The 24,228-nt window shown below is 43.4% G+C and overlaps 1 protein-coding gene across 2 annotated transcripts in view; it reads right to left on the reverse strand.

Moving 5' to 3' along the window:
• RNF216 (ring finger protein 216) overlaps positions 1 to 24,228 on the reverse strand; it is a 110,197-nt gene that overhangs the window by 23,756 nt on the left and 62,213 nt on the right. For both annotated transcript variants that reach the window (XM_080940659.1, XM_080940658.1), the window contains exon 14: positions 4,551 to 4,648. In XM_080940659.1, the coding sequence (XP_080796785.1) occupies positions 4,551 to 4,648 (98 nt within the window). The remainder of the gene's footprint in view (positions 1 to 4,550; positions 4,649 to 24,228) is intronic.

Here is a 24,228-nt window from a genome sequence, read left to right on the forward strand (position 1 = left end):
GTTGCGAAGTCTTGGGGGGTGTAAGAGGTGTGTGGTGGTGCATGCCTTCTGTGAGTTTAAGGCTGGCTTGCTGCTTCCATGTGTGTGCATACCCACCAACCCACCCACCCACCCATCCACCCACCCATCCATCCATCCATCCAACCATCCATCCATCCATCCATCCCTCAAGAAGGGAAACAGAAAGTAATAATAGAGGGTGAAGGTCTAACTGAAAAATTGGACTTCATTTATGCAGTTACATGAAATAGCTTCTGAGGTAAGACTTTTGGTGGGATGGCTATTTTGGGATTTACCCACACTTTATAAGCACACTCAGTAAATTCATTTGTTCCCCAAGACGGTACCTTCTAGGGTGAGTTCACGTGACAACTCATTCATTCTTGTTGAGACAGGGTCTCTCGATGTAGTCCTAGCTGAATCTTACTTTGTAGACTATCTGTCCTAGAACTCACTGAGATCCTCTGGCTTCTGCCTCTCAGGTGCTGAAACTTAACAGTGCTCACAAAACAATTTCTCATACTGTTACCTTTACCTCCTGAATGCTGGAACTGCAGGTGTAGGCCACCATGCATGGCTCTCTTCAATCCTAGACTAAAACTACTTGTCATGTAACCATCAACTCTAAGGCACTGGGGCCTAACACTTGTTTAGGAGCATCCGATTATGTGTCACCTCAGCTCCTTTGTGACTAAAGGCCCCTAACAGTGACACCTAGCTTACTTTAACCTAGGGGGATACAAGGAGGGAGCAAGCAGTCAGTGTAGAAAGCATTCTGCAAGCTGTCTTTATCAGAAGGCACCAAGATGATAAGCTGAGCCAGCACTTCAGAGGCAGAGATGTGGGTCTGGGGCCGGCTGGCTTGTGTGGTGAGCTCATGTGACAGGCAGATCTTCTATGGACCTGATCTGATTGAAGTTCTGTTGACAACTGGGGGACTGTGAATCTGGCAACAGACACGGCAGACTCACTGACAAATTTTGTTAATGATGACAGTGGAAAATGCTATGTGAGAGCCAAGTACTTTGGGCTGAAACAAACGATGCCAAGGACAGATTTGCTTAAAAATATAAAGGGCTTCAAACAAGAACAACAGAGAGACAAAGTATGGTGAAAAACTGCTGGGGCTTATTCCCTAGTATTTCTACTGTGGAATTCTACCTAACATTTGTGTGTGTTGCTCAGTACACCACTCAAGCCTCACGCTTCTAAGCAATCACCAAGCTGAACCATCAGTTGGATGCTTAAATATTTTTATAAGATAGAGAAAAGTAAAGTTTTAAAAAAGCAGCTGAAGCTGGAGAAATGGCTCAGTGGTTAAGAGCACTTGTTTTTGCAGCGGACACTGGGTGTGAGTCCTAGCATCTACACTGTGATTCACAACTATCAGTAACTCCAGCTCTAGGAGACCCAAGCCATCTTCTGACTTTCCTGGAAATCAGGCACACATAGGTCTGCATATACACATACAGAAGTAAGCCATCTGTACATATAGAAACATAGGAAAGCTACCACAGCTCTCACCATCACAAAACTAAGGCGTATTTTACTGATTCCCACTGCTGTAACAAAGAGAAAGAAAGAGGCTTATTTTGCTCATAGTTCTAAAAGTTCAAGAATGTAGCAATGACATCTACTTGGTTGTGGTGAGAATCTTGAGGTGAGTGGTTCATAGTAGCAGGGAAATAGGCATAGCATATCACAGGGTTATCGCTCCTCTTTGGTTTAGAGGGTCTACTTAGGACTGGCCTTGAATCCATCATTCTCTTTGTGGGTCTCCCTATGGCTGGGATATCACAGGTTACACCATGATGCAGAGATTGTTTTGTTTTGGGGCAAAAATTTTTCAGCTTATTTAGACTGTCTTGCAGCCAAGGCTAGTTTTGAACTCTATGTAGTCCTCCTGCTTTTCCCTGCATATGTTAGGTAAGTACTTTACCACTGTGCCACATATCCCAGCCTCAGTGTAAGTTTACTCTGTCATTGTTAAGCTTACTCTTTTGTAAAAAGCCTGTCCTGATGGGACTACCTTGGTTTTGTGAGAACTACATTAATCTTGTCCAAAAGGTAGTGCCCCCACCCTCTATGACCAAATTTCCTTCTGGTAGACCCTACTTCTTAAAGGTCCCACCACATCAGAAGCAAAGCTTCTAGCACACGAACCTTTAGGAGAAACATGCAACTATACCCGAAGCCTCATGTAACTCAGGCATACGTTCTGTAGGGGAGCTATATTCCTAGCCTTCCATATAGTGGTTTTCTTTTTGTGAGAGTTGGGGTATATGTGTGTTACATTTTTGAAATAGGGTCGGTATAGACTCAAACTTACAGTACTCTTAATACCTCAGGCTCTTGGGTGCTGGGATTATATGCCTGTGCCACCATACACAGCTCAGAATAGTTTCTTGCAGGGTCCCCAAACAGAGCACTGCCTCACATCACCTCCCTTTGTCACAGTGAGCTTTCTTATTTTTGCTACTTGTTAACAGATAGGATCCCCTGGGTCAACTGAGGAAGGGCTACATAGTGAGGAGGGCAAATCAGAGCTACCTAACAACAGCATCCAACTCCTACGGGCATCTCAGAAACTGCAGTTACCGCTGACTTCAAGGCCTAGAACATTGGTTCTCACAAGTTATTTGTTTCTGTGTGGCCTGTAGAGAAGAATGGGCTGAAGAGAGTCGTGTGCCAGGTATACTGCTGAAGCTCATCAGGCATTGAATGACTGCAGCTGCTGTTCCAGATGCTAGTCTTACTGTAGCAATAAACAGCTCCTGGCAACTGGCACACAGTTACTGATCTGGAAAATGCTTTTATTCCTTTGTCCAATGGTAGAGAATAGCAGCTGACAAGGATCTTATCTGTCACCCACCAAGACAATACACTAGTCTGTGACTCAGTAACACACAGATCTGACCTGATGAATAGAAGTGGCAGGTGATCTAGAATGCACCGATATGGGACAGTGGCATGTATCATCTCTACAAAGCTCTGGTAGTCTGGAGGCCAGGTCCATGTCAAGAAAGCCTTCCCAAAAGCAAGCATGTGCTGTGAACCTCCACTCTCTTCCACACACAGTGAAGCATACTTGAAAGGCATTCTGGGATTCTGAAACTGACAGACATGCATCAGATGGTCCATTCTGATGGTCTGTTAATTTAGAGGACCACCAAGACGAGATGGTCCTGCATATTTCAGGTGTCCAGGGTTATCAGAGAAGCAGAACAGAGTTCTATTCTAAAGCAACCACAGACTCTCTGAGAAACATCCATGGTCTGCAGGCCACATGGCAGGACTGTTAGAAAGATTTAGATCCTAGACGTTGAGGATCAAGGTTTTCTTTGGGGGCTGCAGGCTAAGGGTTGCTCTAAACTTCCAGGGGCTACCTTACTCTCTGGCCCAGGGCCCCTCCCTCCATGTTTAAAGGAAGCAACACAAGGTCAAGTCCTTGTTTTCAAGTCCAGTTATAGCGCATCTGTCTGACTACCTCCAGGAAAAGCATTCCAGTTCAAGAGTACCCAGCCAAGTGAGTTCACTGTGAGAATGTCACCACCTCAATGCCAATAACTTTATAAATATACTTGAAAGAAACCCCAAGTTCATCATGGGGGTCATTATGATGACACAGAGCACAGCCAGAAGCCAAGTGCTTGTGTTCAAATTCCTTCTATGCCACTTATTATCTGTGTGACAATGGATGCTTCAGATACAAAGTGAGGACAATAGGACCCATCTGCAATGCAGACCTAGAGACTGCAAACTGCTTCAAATGTCATGATCCACTTCATCATCTAAACAATTCAACCCCCATTCTTCATATTTAAGACTGAGGTGAAATCATCCACCTAGAGGCCACATATAGTGCCAAGCTGTCCCCATATAGTTAGTATACATCATTTTATATTACTTCCAATTTGAGAAAAAGTTACCTACTATTAATAACCTGTTTCTTTCCTCCCTTTCTATGAAGTAAAAATGTATCAATGCCCAAGCACAACCATGCAAAGTTTAACACCATACATAGGGAGTAGCAGTCAGAGGATAGAGGACCTGGATCTCTAAGTGATCCAACGGGACACTGCCCATCAGTCTGGCAACGCTGGATTGTTTGAGAGAAACAGATTTCTTTAGCACTATATTACCATATATTAACATTTAGAAATTGCTCAGCCACATAGGGAGTGACACACAGTGCCTGTAATTAATATTACTGATAGTCTTTTGCCTTCTGGAGGTTGGTAAGTCTACCCACTATCTCAGGCCACTAGTATTCCCTGACACAGGCAGAAGCAACGTCAGTCAGTGCAGTAAGACCTGTTGTTACTTGCTTATTGATTGACTAGACAGTAAGGAGAGAGATGGCTGATTTTTACTAAGTATATATAAGCCTGACTTTCCATATATCATTTGCATAGCTATGGGCTGTGGAAACAAATATGCTCTGGGACTAGGACCCTGCCTAAGATTCCTCTATGCAGGGGTGGCTTGAGCTGACACTTGCCACAGAACCCTCTGCTCCTTGCAGGGACAGCTGCCATCCCATTACTCACATAGATGTCCGGTACTTGATGTCATCCTTTTCTGCCAGCTCTTCACAGGTGAGGCCGTTGTGTTCTTTCCAGAGTCCCTGACACTTCCTACAGGTCTCCTGAGGACAAAAGACAGATACAAAGACAGTTCCTGGTGAGTGGGTGTTACTCAAGCCTGTTCACAAATGCCCGTGAAATGTACTTCTTTGGGGCTCTGAGTCTGCATGCTGCTGTCCTAATGAGCAAAACCTTTTCTAAAGACAGAACGACAGCAGAAGCTTAGAAGGCACAGGCCACTTTTCTCTTTTCCATTAAAAGAAAGCATTGCTCTCATCATCTAATTTAAAATGCTAAAGAGTCACCTAGAAACATCACAGTAGATAGAGTGCAGACTTGTAAAATATTGTGAGCTATTTGAGGGCTTGTCTGTTAGGATCTTACCCTTCCATGATTCTTCTAGCCAGGGCTCTTGATTTAGAAGTGAGGAATAGTCTAGACTATGATGACCATGGGAACTGAGGAAGACATTCTTTCTGTCACCTATCATTTGTAAACATAAATGTAACCCTTCATGATCTTGTTTCCTTACAAATACAAACTGAAAAAGGTCATGACCTTGGAGCTGGGGGAGATAGTTCAGTTGGGAGAAAGTGTTTGCCTTGGGAGCATGTGTGTGCACCCATACATCATTGCCCTTTATTTTATTTTACAGAAATCATCTTGTGCTAACAGCAAGAACATAAGAAAATACTAAGCAAATGATCATGAGCTGAAGTAAGAATTGCAACTCACAAAATAGCACAAGAAAAGATGGTGTGTGTCAGCTTACTAGGCTCTGGCCTTTCTGGGGCAGCAGGGGACACTTGAAGGAACTGGAGAAAATAGCATTCTGGCCAGAGGCTGATGGACAAAGCTGGGCTGTTGGGTACTGTGGCTTGTACAGATGATGCAAGCAGACCTAGTTAGGCTTCATGGCCAGTCCATGTAGAGTCTTGTGAGACCTAATTATCAGTTTCATCTTGAAACCAGAGCATCAGGAAGCATATAGGCAATATGAGTAGATTTTGACTTTATTGGAGCATTTTTGGTGGGAAACAGGTTAGAGGGAGAAGAGAATGAAGTATTCAAAAAGACAGCTGGAGACATGGTTCAAGTGGAGAGCACTTGTGCTAGGCGGTGGCACTCAGGAGGCAGGGGCAGGTGGATCTCTGAGTTTGAGGCCAGCCTGGTCTATAAAGTGAGTTCTAGAACAGCCAGGACTACACAGATACACCTATCTCTAAAAACCAAAGGAGCGGAAAAAAAAATCCAAAACACCTGTTGCTTCAGTTCCCAGCACCCACACGACAGACAACCTAAAACTTTCTAGAAGTTCCAGAGGATCCAATTCCTTCTGATCGCTGTGGGCAATAGCCCACATGTGGCACTACTATATGCATGCAGCCCAAACACTTATGAACACAAAATAATCTGGGAGGAGAAAAAAGGGTTTGGGAGCTAGTATGGCCATCTAGCCAGGAGATGAAGGAAGGTCCAGACCATGGTGGTCCATGAGAAAGCAAGCTCAGCAGGGAGGGGGCAAGGCAGATGCTGCTTAGCTATACTAGAGCTTCGAGGCAATTCTAGAAACAATTCTCACAGCTGAGCTTTCCAAGAGCAACCAGTGACTGCGGCTCAGGACGGTACCTGCAGTATAGACACCGCCACTGCACAGAAGTGTGCATATTGTATGGAGTCCAGAGGACAAACCTGCCTCTCATCCTGCTGAGACAGGGACTCTCTTGTTCACTGCTGCATACTCTAGGCTAGCTGGCCCACGAACTTCCAGGCTGTTCTCCAGTTTCCACCTCCCATTTCACGATAGTATGGACAGCTGTCACATTCAGCTTTTATGTGGGTTCTGGAGGGCTGAACCTGGGTTGTCAGGCCTGCATAGCAAGTGCTATACACATACTGAGCCATATTTCCAGCCTCAGACTATCACTTTTACAAAAGGCACAGCCATGACAGCACCATCCTTGGTAGCACCTGCACTTGGGAAAAAATGCAAGCAGGAAGATGGAGTCTGAGGACAGCTTAGTGGGGCAAACACAATTAGCTTGCAAGGACACTGAAGTCCTAATGGCTCCTGATGGATGGCGGTGGGGTGGAGCCAAAGCCTTGTTCATATTAGGCAATCACTCTACCCAGAGAGGTATATTTCCAGTCCTCTTTTGTACCTTTCATCTGTATATGTCATATATGTGCCAAGAACAGGAGGAACATTGAATTTTAGAGATAGAAATGACGTGAACAGCTCTGGGAGTCTGGAACATGCACACTCTTGAGCAATGGTGCTGAGGAAGAGATGAGTTCCTGGGACAGTAGACATCTCAGTGTCACTGCTTCCATGTAGATGCTCTCTCTCCACTGCTAGCATTCCGTTCAGAAAACAGCTAAGTCAGAAGTGTATTTAAAAACAGGAGTTTTGTAGTTGCACAAAAGTATTATTAAAAGACACTGTGTGGTCTTTTAAAGGCATGGAATCATATGCCTTTAATCCCAGCACTCAGGAGGCAGAGGCAAGTGGATCTCTCAAAGCCAGCCTGATCTATATATAGAGTTCCAGGACAGCCAGAGCTACATAGAAAAAACCATCCTTAAAAAAAAAAAAAAAAAAGAAAGAAAGAAAAAGAAAAGACCTTGGAACTGTTCCAGGAAAGTGGCATAAACAACAGCTGGAAAATAGATGAGCTGTTGTTTGGATCCTGTCTTCCTAAACAAAACCAACAGAGCCGCCCACCAGAAAGGACAGCTTGGAAACAATAGAAGGCAGGCAGTACTTTGGAGTCCTGGTGAGTCAGTCATTAAATCATGGCCTGACTTCTTAAGAAACCCCATTAAGCTGCCCAAGCCCACAAAACAGCCAAGGTTCATGACATGTACAGCGAAGTCCACTGGCTTGTATTTAGTACCATAGTGGTCAGCCTGACAGTTGCATTTCTTCACAGAGAAGGACCCAGGGGCCCCATAGAATAAACCTCGATTGTATTCTGAAGAGGCACTGTAGCCAGACATGGAAACCCACAATTAAAATAAGATAAGCACGGTAGGCTGGGCAGAGTTATGAAGCTCTCTGCATCAACTTTAAATAGTGTGTACTAAACTGTAATTCTTTTCTCTCAGGCTCAGCTAGGTTTTGTTCTTCAACTCCAAGAAGCTTCAGTAATGTAAAAATAACCGTGTTCTTTCAACTCGGGAGAATGAGAGATGCCAGAGGCCATTTGAGGGTAGAACACCCAACAAAAGTAACTTACCAACATGAAGCACAGAACATGTCCACACAGCCAGGTGTGAGCTTCCCAGACCATCCCTTTCCTGGTGACTTCAGCACAGGAGAAAGAGAGGGGAAGGGGACTCAGGTGCTGGCTAACCTAGGTAACTCATTAGAGGAGCTGCTACCAGCTGCTGCTTTTTATGTCATTAGAAGCCTGCTGCCTAAGTCTTACTGGGCAGTGGACCCTTGAAATGCTAAGAAAAAAAAAAAAAAAAACCACAGGTGGTCAGGAGATGGCTCAGTTCCTAATTAGGACCTGAGTTTGATCCCCAGAACCAACATTAAAAAAAAAAAAAAAAAAAAGCCAAGCATGGTAAAGGGTGCATGTAATCTTAATTCTGGGGAGGAAGGGGCAGGTTGATCCTGGAAGCTTTATGGCCAGCTTGCCCACTGTAATCAGCAATCCTTCAATGAGAGAGCCCATTGTAAAAAAACAAGATGTAGGCATACCATTAGGGACTGATCTTTAGACTCCCATGCATGCACAAATACGCGCACACACATCTTTTTTATTCATTTTGTTCATCGTAAGACAAACAAACAAATTAGGCCATTGTGGATTGTATTCTAGGCATTCAGATTCTAATGACCCATCTTCAATCCTATCTCAGAATCAGAAAACCAGGCAAACTGCTCTCTTATTTATTTATTTTGGATATGTAAACAGGACCAGGAATTTTTTGTCTTCTCTCTTGCAACTTTATTTAAAAAAAAAAAAAAAAAAAGAGGGATACATATACAGATTTTTAAAGGCATTTTGGCATAACACTATATGAATATATTTTTTGTCAGTACTTAATTCTTTTAGAGGTTTGATAGCATGCATTAAAATCCCACTAGTTACCATAAGCAATGTAACATGGAAACAGTATAAATCTTTCGCCTTTTGCTCTCTTATTTTTGATTGATTGTTCCAGTTTAATCTTTAAACTTGCTTGCCAGGAGAAAACAAGTTGCAGACCCAACTCTAAGGTACAAGGCTAAACCCAACAGGAGAAATTCCATCTTTCTGTTGTCATGTAAGGCACTCAAAAGCCACCAAGGTTGTGACTGTCAATTCCCTGAGGCCTCCAGGTGAAACATGAGACACATGACTTTACTAATGCTTAGTCAACTTTAGGGACCACAGTGACAAAGGCTTTCAGGCCAACTGAGACCTCCAGCTGTTGAAGACACCAGTCCTCCCCACCCCAAAAGTCACATGGGCTAAGAACCGGAGGACTTAGAAGGATACTGATTTAAAGAGTGTGAAATACACAGGAAGCCATGAAAATCAATGTAGCTTAGTTAATTCAAAGCTCAGGCAGATTCAGCAAGCTTCCTTTCTTGGTGGAAGTCACTGGAGGCTCCAGGGACTTCCTTTCTTCCAGGCACACCAGAAGGAGCCTGATCCTCACCCACAAGTTCAGTAGCTGGTGAGTTCAACAAACCAGGGGGGGGGGGCACAGTGACATTCCATGACATAGTATGGATGTATCCACATGTACCCAGTGAAAGAGGGTGGTGACAAGTGTTCTCTAGGGAACTGATGATGCCCCCCCCCCCCACATGATGTCTTTTATTTTACTCTTTCGAGCCAGAAACTCTCTAAGAGCCCTGGCTGTCTTGAAACTATGTAGACCAGGCTGGCTTCAAACTCACAGAGACCCACCTGCTTCTGCCAGGAGTGCTTGGTTGAAGCTGTATGCTACCACACCCAACTAGTGTCTTAAACTAAAACTATTCAAGGAACACACACTCCACACAACTGATACTTCCCCAGCCTGGAACTACACTGTTTGGTGAGGTGCCTTTCCGGGCTCTGGCAGCCACAATACCCAAGTATCCAACATTCTGAATACTTGAATCAAGCAGTTCAACAACGAGACATAATCTGTAAGCATGAGACATACTTCATAAGTTGAAATTTCAATGAACACAGATGGGTTTTGTATTATAAATAAAAATTATTTCAAGGTACGGAGCATGACAAGCTGATTTGGTGCTACTCGGGGAAGGCATAAGGATTAGCAGTTTGAGGTAAGCCTGGGTGATACAATGAGACCCTATCTTTAAAAAAATCAAGTAAAAATAATACAAATAAAGCTGGTGAGATAGTTCAGTGAGTATTTGTGATTGCCTGAGTTTGCTCCTCGGGACCCAAGGTAGTGGGTGCCATGTAGCCAAGGATAGTATGCACACAGGCAAAGTATGTACTTTAGAATTCGAGACCAGAGGTAGGGAGACAGTTAACAAGTGAGCAATAGAGTCCCCAAGAGATGTGCATTTAGAAGGCAAGTCTAGAAAGTTACTGAGCTTCTGTCCTGAGACACTATCTGGGTTGAACACAGGTGAATGGCACAGGATGAGAGCAGGTCTGAGTCAGGGCTAAAGTTTCTACTACTTGTAAAATGTTATAGCTGCAACAGTGGGCATGACTCAGTGTCTGCCTTCTGTTAGGCAGCGCATGGCACAGAAACAGCCTTAGCCACTCAGCCTAGAAGCTGGAGAGATTTGTGAAGAATGAGATGTTGAGGCTGAAGGTGCACAGGAGTCAGTTAGTGGATAGGAAAGTGCATGCTTAGGCATGGTAGAGGAGCAGAGTGGTGTGGTGTGAAGGGGTCAGACGCTGAAAAGAGACCTGGGTTAGCAAGGTGCTGGTGCTAAATGCTATAGGGAGGAGCCAGAAGTCAGGTGGAGTGGAGGGAAGTATGATTTGAAGGCTGAAGTGGCAGAGGTGGTGATGGTGGATCTGATGCCCTTTGTTCTACCTGGGCCCTGCCCACCCATTGTGCACATAAACTCAACCCATGTTTACACATACACACAAACATAAATAAAAAAATATATCTTTAAAAAAGAAGGGGTGGGCAGTACTCCAGATTTTTAGAACTACAAATTATAGCTACCAGGTATTTAAAATACAAACATTTTCCCAAAGGGCACTTTGCAAGAACAGTTGCAGCTGCACAGGAAAATGCTTCTTGAATAAGCTTCCTGTAGAGCTGAGAATGACCCAGTGAACAACAGCAGGATGGAATGAGATCAAATCTGAGGCTTTTTTTTTTTTTAAAGATCATCATAGAGCCCGCTAATCAAAGAACCTTAAACTGGCCACAGGAAGTAGCTGTTCCTCCCACCTTCAGCAACTCTGCACATCTGGTGATGCAACAGAAAAACACACATACAAAGAAAGACAGGCTCAATGTGTGCATTCCACACGAGAGCCAAGGATCAGTGGTTACTCCTCATGACTGGACAACCCTGGACCCTTCCTGTGAATAACCATCAATTGTCTCTGCAAGAGTGACTAGGACTCTGACCATTAGGGTTTTTTATTTTTGTGATTTGAAAGTCTATATAGATCACAGTCCTCTTGTGTCTGTCTCCTGAGTCCTGGGACTTTATGACATGTGTCACTGTGCCCAGCTGTAAGAATTTGCTGGTGATGATGATTACTACTATCACAAAATTGGGTCAAAGTTCTGGTTCAGGGTGCTATTTGAAATGGTGATTTCTGTATTGAAGGGAATGAAAATACTCCTCACTCGCCCATTCTTGCCTCTTCATCCAGTGCTACAGAATGCCAACCCATTTGTCAGGGCATCTCTCTGCAAAGGGCCGAGAGAAGGGCATTATGAAGTCCTGCCCTCTCCATCTTCCTCTGGGTGGTGGGCCATCACCAGGTCTTGGGATCCCCTGAGAACTGAGCATAGTGAGGTCAGGCCATTGTTGCTTGATCCTGAGGTTATTTGGGAAAGTTGTTGCATACAGAGAGAATGGAAGAGGGACTGAGGTGTGATCCAGACCTGGAACGAGGAGTCTAGACAACCAACTGGCTTAGCCAGTACTTTGGCCAAGTCCCATAGTTTCTTGCCAGTGTCCACATCCTATACATCTACCCACAGCATAACTGTTTCAAACAGCAGAGAATCTGGGAAACCTTGACCTGGAAAAAAGATGCTCCTCTCTCCCTGAATTCTTGGAGCATCTGACTTACACACGATTATAGCATTTCTTTGTTCTTCCTTCTACTCCTCCCCCTCTTCCTCTTCCCCCTTTCCCCCTCTCTCTTTTGGGTTTTTCAAGACAGGGTTGCTCCATGTAATCCTGGTTGTCCTGAAACTCTCTGTAGAACAGGGTGGCCTCAAACTCAGAGATCTGCCTGCCTCTGTCTCCCAAGTGCTGTGATTAAAGGTATGCACCACCGCCTGGTACTGTCATGTTTTAAAATTATCATTATTACCTTTCATTATTTATTCAAAAGGTTTTATTTATTTTATGTTTATGAGTACACCATCACTGTCCTCAGACACACCAGAAGAGGGCATCAGATCCCATTACAGATGGTTTGAGCCATGTGGTTTCTGGGAATTGAACTCAGGACCTCTGGAAGAGCAGTCAGTGCTCTTAACTGCTGAGCCATCTCTCCAGCACTTATCTATTTAAAAAAAGTCTCACTGTAGCCCAGGCTGGCCTTGAATTGAGCTCAACTTCACAGATTATGGGTTCTATGTCCCTGCTTTTCTCTCACTCTTTCTAAAAAGTGGTACTTGACTATCAGCTCACACCTTTCCAGGAAGCTGCATTCTACATGCAGGAGTTTTTCACTGTTTCAAAACAAACCATCCCTCAGAACTTCAACCTCCTTAATTCTTAGAAACTCTATTAACACACAGTAAAGCTAAAGTTATGTGTGCACTGGATAGACACTGGACTACTTCTCAGTAAAGGAACCACTCAGCATTGCTCCCCATTATGGAGCTCCCCATAAGGCTAGAAAGTCAAGCACTTCTTTCAGGAAGATCTGGGTTTCTGTCCTAATGCTGCCCTCTAGTGACAAAAGAATGTAAGAACAATTTGGTTTCCATCTACCCTACTTTGGAGACTGGACTCTTAAAGATGGTCACAGGGTTCTTCCTTCTGTATGGTTGGGATCAGGGTTCTGAGATAAAGTTACTGGTAAAGCCTTCATGGCATTAGTAACAATTCAGTGTACCTTTATCAGAATTGACTTCAAATCAGACTCACCAATTCCTTCCCAGAAGTTATTAAAAACATTCTGGTTTCTCTGAGGTCCTTCAGCAGATTATTTACAAACACCTGGGCAAGTAAAAATTTACAGAGACGCTTATAAAAACATCCATCCACATTCCTTCTAGGCACTATAGGTCCTATTCTGAGGAATAAAAAGAATACAACGAATAAAGAACCTCGTGCCTGTCAGAAAGTTACACTGGAGGGGGATGATCATGACACATCTAGTAAGTGAAAAACAAATGAGACAACATTATAATTACAAAGGGGATAAATCCAAAAAGGAAGTTGGCAGGATCTGGGTAGAGGACTCAAGTTCACAGAAGTGGGTGGTAGGGAAGACCTGTACTGAAGTAAGGTGTACAAAAGCTAAGGTGGTATATTTTGTAATGTCTTGGGAACTGGGAGGAGGAAGGAAATAACTAGTCACGAGCATCAAGCCAGGGATGTGAGGGCATGAGGCTGCTTGGGTCTGGCAGGTGATAACTAGAGCCTGGCAAGGTAGAGTCTCCCGATAGCAATTCTGAATATATAGCTAATTCTAAAGAACCTTTACCTGGTGCTGCCCTTTCAAGGGAGAATACTCTCAGGGTTGAGCCTCACCTCCATTAGACTGAGGCCTTGCTCACCTCTGTGTAGCCTTGAAAAGGGAGGAGGGCAGAGGCCATGCCTCAGTCCCTTCTAGAGGTATCTGTTTATTACACAGGCTCCACACAGCTAGAGTTGGTGGGGTCAAAGTCATTGCAGTTAAGATTTTTAAGAACTGCAACCCTTTGGTGGGTTATGAAGTCATTCCACAAGATTATGACTAGTGGACTTTGCACTAGGATAGAAAAGTGTGCATTCTACATACCAACTTGTTTTGTTAAACTGTTACTTCAGTTAAACATTTACATACCTATGTCCTGACTTAATGTTAAACAAAAATGTTCCTAAGCTAATATAGATTCAATCATTCAAGAAGTGGTTTAAGAAAGTACCCGAGGGGGCTGGAGAGACGGCTCAGTGTTTAAGAGTACTGGCTGTTCTTCCGGTGGACCTAGGTTTGATACCCAACACTCAATTATCTGTAACTCCAGTTCCAGGATCTCTGGCACCATCATACAGACATACATACATTTAAAAAAAGTACCTAAGGCTCATTTATTGACCGATTTTTGTTTTGTTGTTGGTTTTTCTGTTTGTTTTGAGACAGGTTTCTCTGTGCTTTGGCTGTCCTGAAACTCACTCTGTAGACCAGCCTGGTCTCGAACTCAGAGATCTTCTCTGCCTCTGCCTCCCAAGTGCTGAGATCAAAGGCATGTGCTACTACAGTCCAGCTGTGAAGCTCATTCTTTTTCTGTTTTGTTTTTGTTTTTTGAAACAGGGCTTCTCTCTGTAGCCTTGGCTATAACTCACTCTGCAGTCCACGTTGGCCTTGGACTTAAAGAGATCCACCTGCTTCTGTCTCCCAAGTGCATCACTACCACCTGGCTGAGGTTCATTCATATACCAAGAAATCCCTGTGATCACTGGGAGAAAGAAGAATTCTGCATGAACACCAGACAGGAACAGGGGCTTAACTGTGGCTAAGGAATAGGGGATGTAGTAGAAATCGAAGGACCTAACTAAGATAATTGAAACTCAAGAAAAAACAAAAACAAAAACAAAAACCAAAAAGCTTACTCACTGCCTAGGTTACTCTGGGATTCCCAGAGTTTGCTGAGAATCTAGGCTTGGCAGGAACAGCCAGCAAACTCAGGTTCCACTGTCAGTATCTCAGAAGGTCAAAGATGACCCAAGCCTTTTACCTTTTAAGTATATGTTTCCAAACAGGCACCATTCTGGGCCAAGTCACAGTCGTCTACTACCTCAGGAGGCAGCCTACAACCTATATTAAAGTCATGCTAACCCCAATAGTGTAATGGGCAAAGAAAACAGAACAAGAACCATAGTACAGAGTTCTGTTGCATGAAATATAATCCTACAAAACCCCACAAGCTGAGAAGCTCACCTTCTCAAGATACATATCCAAGGACATACAGAACACTTATAAAGTTTAAGGGGAGTGGATTTAAAAAAGCACAGAGTGAGCTTGTAAGTAGCTAAGTGGTAGGTAGAGTGCTTGCTTAGCATATACAAGGCCTAACTTTGATCCCTAGTACACACACACACACACACACACACACACACACACACACACACACACAAAAGAAAAAAAGAGGGGAGGCTAAAAAGGACAGAACTGATAGCATGTAGCATGTTTTGGGGTAGAAGTCATCACTAATTCAGATATACAGTCCTTTCTATATTTGCTCTAACAGGTATTGTTAGCTATGTAACCCCAATGATTTGATCTACTCTGGTTAGATTTGGGGGATCTATTTTCATTGTTTGAAATTGACTAAATGTTTAGAGTGCTAAGAACATCAAAGCAATAGGAATTAGAACCCACCCAGAAAGACTGGACCTGTTAACCAATGGGAAGTTCTGGAACTGCTGTGACTCTGTATTTCTTAGATGCCTGTACAGGTCTGCACTGTTCATTTTCAACCATTTGGGAAACATTCTTATTGTTGGGCCTGTAATCCAATCTTTTCCTTATAATTAGTAGCTAAGGCATCAAGGTTTACCACTGACTCTTTTGAGCTGTGGTCTGGGGCAGCAGTTGGAGTCCATCATGTGTGGCACTGCATGTACTACTCTGTATGTTTGCAGAACTGCCGGGCCTTTGGAGTCCTCATGACTGTTTTTAGTGGCCTCTCTAGTCTAGCTTACACACTTCCACTTTCTTTCCACTGAGGACTGGAAATCAAGAGTGTGATACAAAAGCAGACATGTAGAAGGCAAGCTCCAGCCTGCACCAGGAACTATAGTTGAACTACCTGAAGCTTCAACCACTTGGTTAGCTTAGGTCTTGCTCAGTGTAGGGATGAGAAAGAAACATATAACAGCTACTTCAACTGGCTGACCCTTCTCAACCTGCATGTTTCCATCTCCCCCTTTGGAGAGGGAAGGGAGAGCCTATAGTTTTGCCTGTGGCTGCAAGATATGGGCATATCCTGATAACTCGGGGGAAAAGGAAGATGTAGATATTCTTTCACTGCACTTGACTAGGAGCTGCTTTATTGGTTCTAACCAACATTCAACATGAGTCATGCTCTAGAAGTGCGTTGATTTTCCTGGACCTAGTGCCCAGGTATGACTAGGCTTATACCAATTTCTTAGGGTCTATGCTCATGACACTGTCAAAGAAAATAATCATTAAGACTAAGCTGGAAAACATCAATGAGATGGTATCTTGACAGTAACAGCAAGTGGCATGCCAACTTCTCATGTGGGTCTGTGTAGTCTGTGGTCCTGTTTTAAGTGAATCAAGAGATGCAGACTTGTGCTAGAAGATGGCTCAGCCATTAAAGGCTAGGCTCACAACCAAAAATATAAGAGATGCAGACTCAGGCCAGTTACTTATCTTTGAGGGAACCAGTGTTGCTCCTAAAATAGGCCCACAACATGGCCACTGGTGACTCTACTCAAAACATTTCATTAACTCAACTTTTCACAATAAGGATCTCCCTTACTCCAAAGGCTCATGGCATAGAGTGTTTGTTTGCTTGTTTTATGACGCAAGGGTCTCATGTGGCTGTCTTTAATCCCCTGTCTCTACCCTGGAGTGCTAAGATTACAGATATGTACTACCACATCCAGTTTATGTGGAACTGGTGATAGAATGCAAGGCTGTGTGCATGCCAGTCAAGCACCCTATCAAACGAACACATCTGCAGGCTCTATGAGAATTGTTCTCCAAAATACTGCTGTGCTTCATTTGATATCATGTGGAGTGTTTGAGGAGATTTGGACAGAGATGTGCTGGGTATGGGTAGGGTGAGTGTTCTGGACAGAGAGAATGGTATAAACCCAAAGCCCTGCTGGAGTAGAGCTTCTTGGAACAGCTACAGACACAGAGAAGTGGCTTAATTCTGAGACCATCCAACAGCCAGAACACAGCAGTTCCTGGGTCCAATTCTGTGATCATGGATGAATTAAGAGTTGCAACAGTCATGTAAGGTAAAACAATAAATTAGATGCAGTTTCCTAAGACCAACTACAAACTTCAGCTCCAACTTACAAAAAATAAAATAAAGACCTTCTAGATAGACATCTAACTAGTATATATTAACAGTTATCCTACTGGTACAGGTGAACTTTTGTCTATATTTAGGCTGGAAAATCTATATATAAAACTGGTGGCTGTAGGTTTCCTGACTATGTTTTTGGTATGCTATTGATTTCTGGAAGAACATGGGATAGAAGAACTAGTTCTTGGAAATGGGTGTAGCATGAGCTTCTCCTTACTCTTCTGTCCTGGCTATTCTTACCTTGCCCACCACACCACCCACGTATGCATCCTGAAGGCCAAAGCCTCATCTTGTTGTTTCTACAGACATTCTTTTACTTTAAGACTTGGGCTTTGGGGAAGAGAACCTGTCCTGGCTTAGCTTGATCTCTTGTTACCTGACCATGATCCTTACTGAACATTTTTATGAAACCTTAAGAAAAATGGAATCTCAATGACAGGCATGGTGGTTGCACAGTTTTAATCTCAGCATTTGGGAGGCAGAGGAAGGCAGATCTCTGTGAGTGTGAGACCAGCTTAGTATACAAATCGAGTCCAAGACAGCCATGGCTGTTACACTGAGAACTCCATCTCAAACAAAACAAAACCAAACCAAAAAAACCAAACCAAGCAAACCAAAACCAAAACCAAAATATGAACCCAACCCAACACAAACTAAAACCAAAACCAATCAATCAATCAATCAATCAATCAATCAATCAATCAATCAATCCAAAAACCAAACCAACCAAACAAAAACCCTTCCACTTTCCTTTGCTCATGGGTGTAGTGAGAGTGTGATGCACGTGCAACGAACATGCTAAGTTCAGAGGAAACTTTCAGGAGTTGCCTCTTCTACCTGTTTTGAAGCAGGGTCTTGTTTCTGTGCTGTGTCCAGTGACTCTCTCATTGCAGCAGGAGTGTGGCGAGTATAGATGCTCACCACTGTATCCCACTTTTTCTCATGGGTTCCAGCGATCAAATTTAGGTCCTTGGGTTTTTGTAGCAAGTGCTTTTACCTGAGGAGCTAGCCCAAGTTTCCCTTACTTTGCTGTTCCCTGTGACAGACAGGTGTGTTTTATGAAACATATTTTACTGTTCCCCATCCTAGATAAACATACTGGAGGTAGAAATGACAAAACAATTTTGTTTTGTAGTCATGGACTCTGAGTCCTGATTTCAGGTGTATTTCGGGGCTGCTAACCGGAAAGTCTCACTGGTTTTCCTTCCACTTTTATTTTTGAGGTTCAAGTCTCCCCATTTACTGCCCAATCTCCTGAGGAACAGGACAGTATGTGTGTGAGCTCAGGCTTTAGCAATGGAGACAGGCTGGAGTTCAATGCCTTGACTCTGCTATCTTCTGGGCAGTGCAAGGACCAATGAGGGTATATCCTTGGACTCAGCAGGGTGTCCTAAACACGGACTCAATGGCTCTGCCTCTCTGACCGCTAAGTCTTTACCTCTCTGACCATTCAGTACTAAGGACAAGCATGATAAGCTGCTAGCTTATTCTTTTGAGATGTGCTTCTCAAAAGTGGCCAGAGATAGTTCATCCAGGTGGAAACACTGGTCACATAGTTTTCAATACTCAGGACAAGCAGCTGTGTCTTCATCTGGGAACTTGACAGATGGCACAAAGGCCAGGTCTGCTCTAAACCCCAATAGTCAGAATGGCACTGTGACAAGATGACAGAGTGATTTCGGCACACTGCCATCTGGGAAGCCCTGCCTCATTTGACAAGGTTTTGCTGACACTTTGATACCATCAGGTGCATTCTCTGGAGATTTCATTTTTGACATCAGTAATCACAGGGAAGTTGTGGTCTTTCTTTTTTCTTCTCATTATGGATAAAGGACTAGCAGAGTTCATACAATGTTCATGAAACTTTCACCCATTTGGCTCCAAATGAAGTCTACTGAGTTAATAGAAAGACTTTGATTTAATTATTTTTGTTGTTGAGATATAGTCTTAACTGCATAGCTCTAGCTGTCCTGAACTAATTCACAGAGCTCTGTCTTCCCAGTACTGTGATCAAAAGCACAGGATCTTAATTATGTAGCCCTTGCTGGTCTCTGAGTGTTAAATGTGTATATGTTTTTTTATGTTTTTGTTCTTAACAAGGTTTCTCTATGTAGTCTTAGCTGTCCTGGAACACTAACATAGACCAGGCTTAGGACTTGGGAGCTAAAGCGTGAGGGTTAACATGAGTTCCAGGATAGCCTGGTCTACATAGTAAACTCCAGGTCAGTTAGGGCTATAAACTTTTGTTACAAATGAAGCCTGTGCTGATTCTTTCTCATAGGTGAAGGCCTAGAGTGACTCTGCAGACCCCTTTGCCGTCTCTTTGTTTTCATCCTTATTTTTTTCCTTACAGCTCAGAATGACACAGATGGACAACAGGACAAAGTGTCACCAAGAACAGTATAACTCTTGCTCACAGCCCTGGCTAATCTACTCAGGCTCAGCAGTTCTGCTGCATACTTGTGTGAAAGCTGAGGCACCAAGCGAGAGTCAGGACTTGCGCTGATGTATTACTAGCCTCCTTTAGCTCAACTGTAGTCCCAAATATATCCATGCTAGCTTTATGTGGTTTTCCCAACCACAGACAAAATGTTGGTTTGTAGATGTCAAGGGACCAAACTGAATGTGTCCCTATATAATTCATGGGTTGAGCTTTGCTCCAGTACCTGAGAGTATAACTATATTTTCAGACCTGACTCTTAAAGTACAAAGAATAGCTCAGTGAGTGTGTGTAAGTATGTGTAAGACATTGGGTTCAATACGCTTGCTGCCTCACATACACAAAAAAAGGTGCAAAGTTAAAATGAGTCTGGCACTGTGGCCCTAATTCAATCCAGCTATGTTCTCTAGAGAAGACAAATCTGGACGGACGGACGGACGGACGGACGGACGGACACACACACACACACACACACACACACACACACACAAAGACACTAGGGAGGCACATATATAAGAGCAAGGACCAGTTGGAGTGTATGAGTATCTCAAATGATAGGCCTGCCTGAGCATCCTGTCTCAAAAAGTAAGAAAGATGGCTTCAGGTAGGAACTGATAAGTCAATGATTTAGAACACTTGCTGTTCCTCTAAAGGACCAGAATTCAGTTCTAGCACTCACACCAGGTAGCTTACAACTATTTATAACTCTAGGTCCTGATGATCTGACACCTTCTGGCCTCTGTGAGTACCTGCACTCATGTGTACATTCCCATACAAATACCTGTGATTAAAAATAATAAAATATATATATTTAAAACTGTGGCTAGAGCCAGGCAGATCTGAGTTTGAAGTCAGTTTTACACAGAGAAAACCTGTCTTGGCTGGGAAATGGAATAGCTTGGCTGGAGATGTAGGTCTGGGTTTTTTAAGTTAAAGAGAGAAGTTCTAGGAGAAACTAGCCCTGCCAAGCCCTTATTTTGGATTTCTAGCCTTCAAAGCTTTGGGAAAGGGCATGGCTAGGGCCCTGTGTAGCAGCAGAAAGGGTGATAAGGTTGAGAAGCTGGGTTCTTCATGAATTGTGTCCTCCTAGCCTAAACCATGTTGAAGATATTCTATCACAATTTTGGGAATGAACAGAAAGTTACTTGTAGAGACTATGATTACTAAATTCTCCAAAACTAAGATAGGCACCAACTGCTTTTCCTGTTTGTATGAGCACAGGCTTCCAGGAAGCAGCTGCCTCTAAACATGTTTGCTTGAAAGTAACAATTTTGCGATTACAAATTACTCTGATCTGATGTTTATAGCAAATAATCCCAGCCTACCAAAAAAAAAAAAAAAAAAAAAAAAAAAAGTAGAAAACTAAGGCATCCAGACTTCACACATTTAACGTAATGCCTGACAACAGAATTTATGTGGCCGACTTACTTCAACAGGAATTGACAATGGATCATGCTCTGAGATCAGAGAAGGTTCCAGAGTTCACAGAATTTATGTTGAATTAAATCTGTAGTTATGGTACTTAGTGTGATTAAGTACCCATTTCAACACTTTTAATTCAAGCAAGTCAGACACAGTTGAGAAGTAGAAATTAAAGGTGATTAAGACTGTCTCTAGACTTTTAGCAGAACATTGTCTACATTGACAACTGTGGGAAGCAGCAACAGCAGTTGAAAATCTGTAACAACAGGCACGGCCAGCAGATACCAGGCAGGATCCATTTCCATTTTCTAAATTTAAAAGAGACTCAGAAACTGGGAATTTTATATGAAATCTGGTTTCATGTGTTATAGGTAACTACAATACTATATATTACTAGAGAGGACCCAGGGTATATACGTACTAGAGGCCCAGATTACCATCTCTGGGTATGCACTTTACAGACCTGAATAGCATGGCCCTGAGTGCACACACAGAGCTGCTATGTACATATACTGCACTGTGCTGTGGCCCTTACCTAGCCTCAAGTTCCTCCTACCTTTTCACCATTCATGAGAATATTCTCTTACTGCTCCACTTTGACTGCTTGGCCTCCTTAAAGGGTTACTGACATCAGCCTGCACCCACAAAACACTACCTTGGATCTATAAGTGGCAGCATGTCCTCCTCATGACTCACATCCTTCTTCATTCAAACCTATGCAAGCAGAAACCAGGTGAGGCCTGGGTGCCCCTTAGTGAGTTCTTCCCATGTCAAAGGGATTGTTTCTCCCGACATATACTTTAAGATTTCATTTGACTTTAAAGATGGAAGTATGAGTCTTAACAGTAGGTGTAAATGGTAAGGCTCCAAACCAAGTGAAACTCTACCAGCAGAAAAAAATACAGGACCTCCTGGCAGCAATTACAGTTGTGCTCAAGGTTATTTTCAGTTGCCTTGTCCTGTCCCAGTGCCCGGCTGGTTTAGCTATCACCCCGAAAGGGGACTCTTGGAACATAGAAGACAGAGAGAGACAGAGACAGAGACACACACACAGACACACACACACAGACACACACACACACACACACAGAGAGAGAGAGAGAGAGAGAGAGAGAGAGAGAGAGAGAGAGAGAGAGAGAGAGAGTGTGTTTCCCCACCCATCGTCTGTCCATCCTCACTTGAGGCCCCATTCTGGCCTAACTGGGAAGAAAAAAAAAAAAAAAGACATCTAAACACCTGGTACAGTTGAGCCATGACACACACAAAAGTCACTGGTCTCAAGGTTCAGGCATTTCCCCTCCAGTCATTGTCCCATGCTTCTAATTACAGGCTGACCTTGGGTCTTTGAACAGGTGTGGGCCCATGTGGGAAAGAGAGTTTGGATAAACCTCACCCAAGGTTCATTATTCCCATGGGTAGAAATCATTGTTAAGTAGTAACACAATAAAACCAAGACATACAAGACACATAAAATGATTTTAAGAAACACAGGGCCTGATCTCAGTAAGATACTGTACAGGCTAAACATATCCTATAATAGATTTGTATGCAAGGCTTATAGTGACACTGCCATTCCCCTGTTTCCACTGAGACAGGCCGGTCCCAAACTCACAATTCTCACACAACCGCTTCCCAAGTACTGAGAGTACAAGCCCCTGCCACCACATCCAGTTTAATGAGTTCACTTTCAACTGGTACAGTCAAAGTAGGAGTAGATGCCCTTCATCTGGAGGCTGCTCAGCCTCAAGCAAGAAGCATCATCTTCCTCAATTTTTTTTATATTTTATTTTTATTCTATTTTATGTGTATGGGTGTTTTGCCTGCATGTCTGTACACTATGTGTGTGTGTAGTGCCTGTGGAGGTCAGAAGAGAGTCAGATTTCCTGTGACTTTTCCTGGGCCCTCTGCTGGCTGCTTTTAGTAACTGTCAACTCTTCCTAAGATTAAAAACAACAACCACCACAACGCGACCTTCCTGTTGCTACCAGCTCTGAAGCTCTCCACTGACTCTCAACTCACTGAATATTTCACAATGCTCGAACTCACTGAAACAGGCAAGAGAGCTTTATAGAGCTAATGTGCTTTCTATGGTATTTTCTGAAAGATATTTTATTTACTTCAGGGGGACTTCAGAACAGTAAAGCTTGTGTTGGGCTTCAAGAGAAAACAAAAACAAATTTAACAATCATTAAAAACCAAGGGACATCGCTATCTTGTCAAACACAATGCAACAATTTCATCTTGCAGGTCAGACTACGGCTTACTTGGTCTAGCCCAGAGCCTAGTGATCTCCTTAGCCACTCACTAAGCAGCAGCCCTGATTGAGCAAGTGGCTCATATAAATGAACTGATCAGCATCCAGCAGAATGGTTGGCCCCTGGCAGGGACTAAGAAATGCTGTTGTTTTACAGTTGCTGCTATCACCATGCCAATCTGGGCTCCTGGCTCTTCTGCTCTAATACAGTGACCCTGTTCAATGTGATGAGCTGGAGAGGCCACTCGTCATACAGATGGGACACATGTTTTTGGACAGACCCAGCCCACCAGGAAAGAGAGAACTGGACCAGACAGAAAGCAACTTGTGGAAGGGCACAGCAAGAGTACTAAAGAACTGCAAACGGGTCTGCAGATCAAACAACACAGAGCTAAATATAGCAAGAGCTATTTCATCAATGACTTCCCCCAACAACTAAGACAATGAGGAGGGCCACAAGGAAATTTACCGTGTCACAGGAAGATAGTATCTTTGTTTGTTTTTTAATGTAGCTCCTGGAACTAACTATGTGGACCAGGCTGGCTTCCGACTCAGATTCACCTGCCTCTACCTTCTGAGTGCTGGAATTAGAGAAGTGTAGTACTATATCTAGCTGGAAGACAGTGTCTTAAAGATTACTAACTAGAGCAGGAAGACTGGGAAGAGAGGAACAGTGACAGCCATCTCTTAAGGAACTGCTCAGTTCTGAACCCCATTCACCAAGCCATCAATCTTCACCCCTCTTTAGGAGTTGCTGCAACCCTTGAATGGTCAAGGAAGAACTAACTGTAGCTGAAATTTGAGGTGCCAGGGAAGGTCAATCAAACACAGGCAACAGGACCTCAGCCAGTCCTTGCCAAGGGTTCTGAACAAAGGATCTGCTCTACTCTATTTAGTACTATGACTTGGGGGCAAATCAGCTCCAGAACAGTGTGGTATAGGGCAAAGAGTGATGTGGTCAGTCCAAGAGGTGGGCAGGTGATGGGTGTATATTGACATAAAAGCAAAGATATGATGAGTTAATGAGGATGCTGGTGCACCATGGGAAACTAGCATGAGAAACTTGGCAAAGGGCTCAGGCAGCAGGAAAGCTGCTCAGGGAGCCCTTAAGAGTCTTCATGAGATGAGTGTTT

This window comes from Micromys minutus, assembly GCF_963924665.1.
Source record: "Micromys minutus genome assembly, chromosome: 29".
Classification (NCBI taxonomy): domain Eukaryota; kingdom Metazoa; phylum Chordata; class Mammalia; order Rodentia; family Muridae; genus Micromys; species Micromys minutus.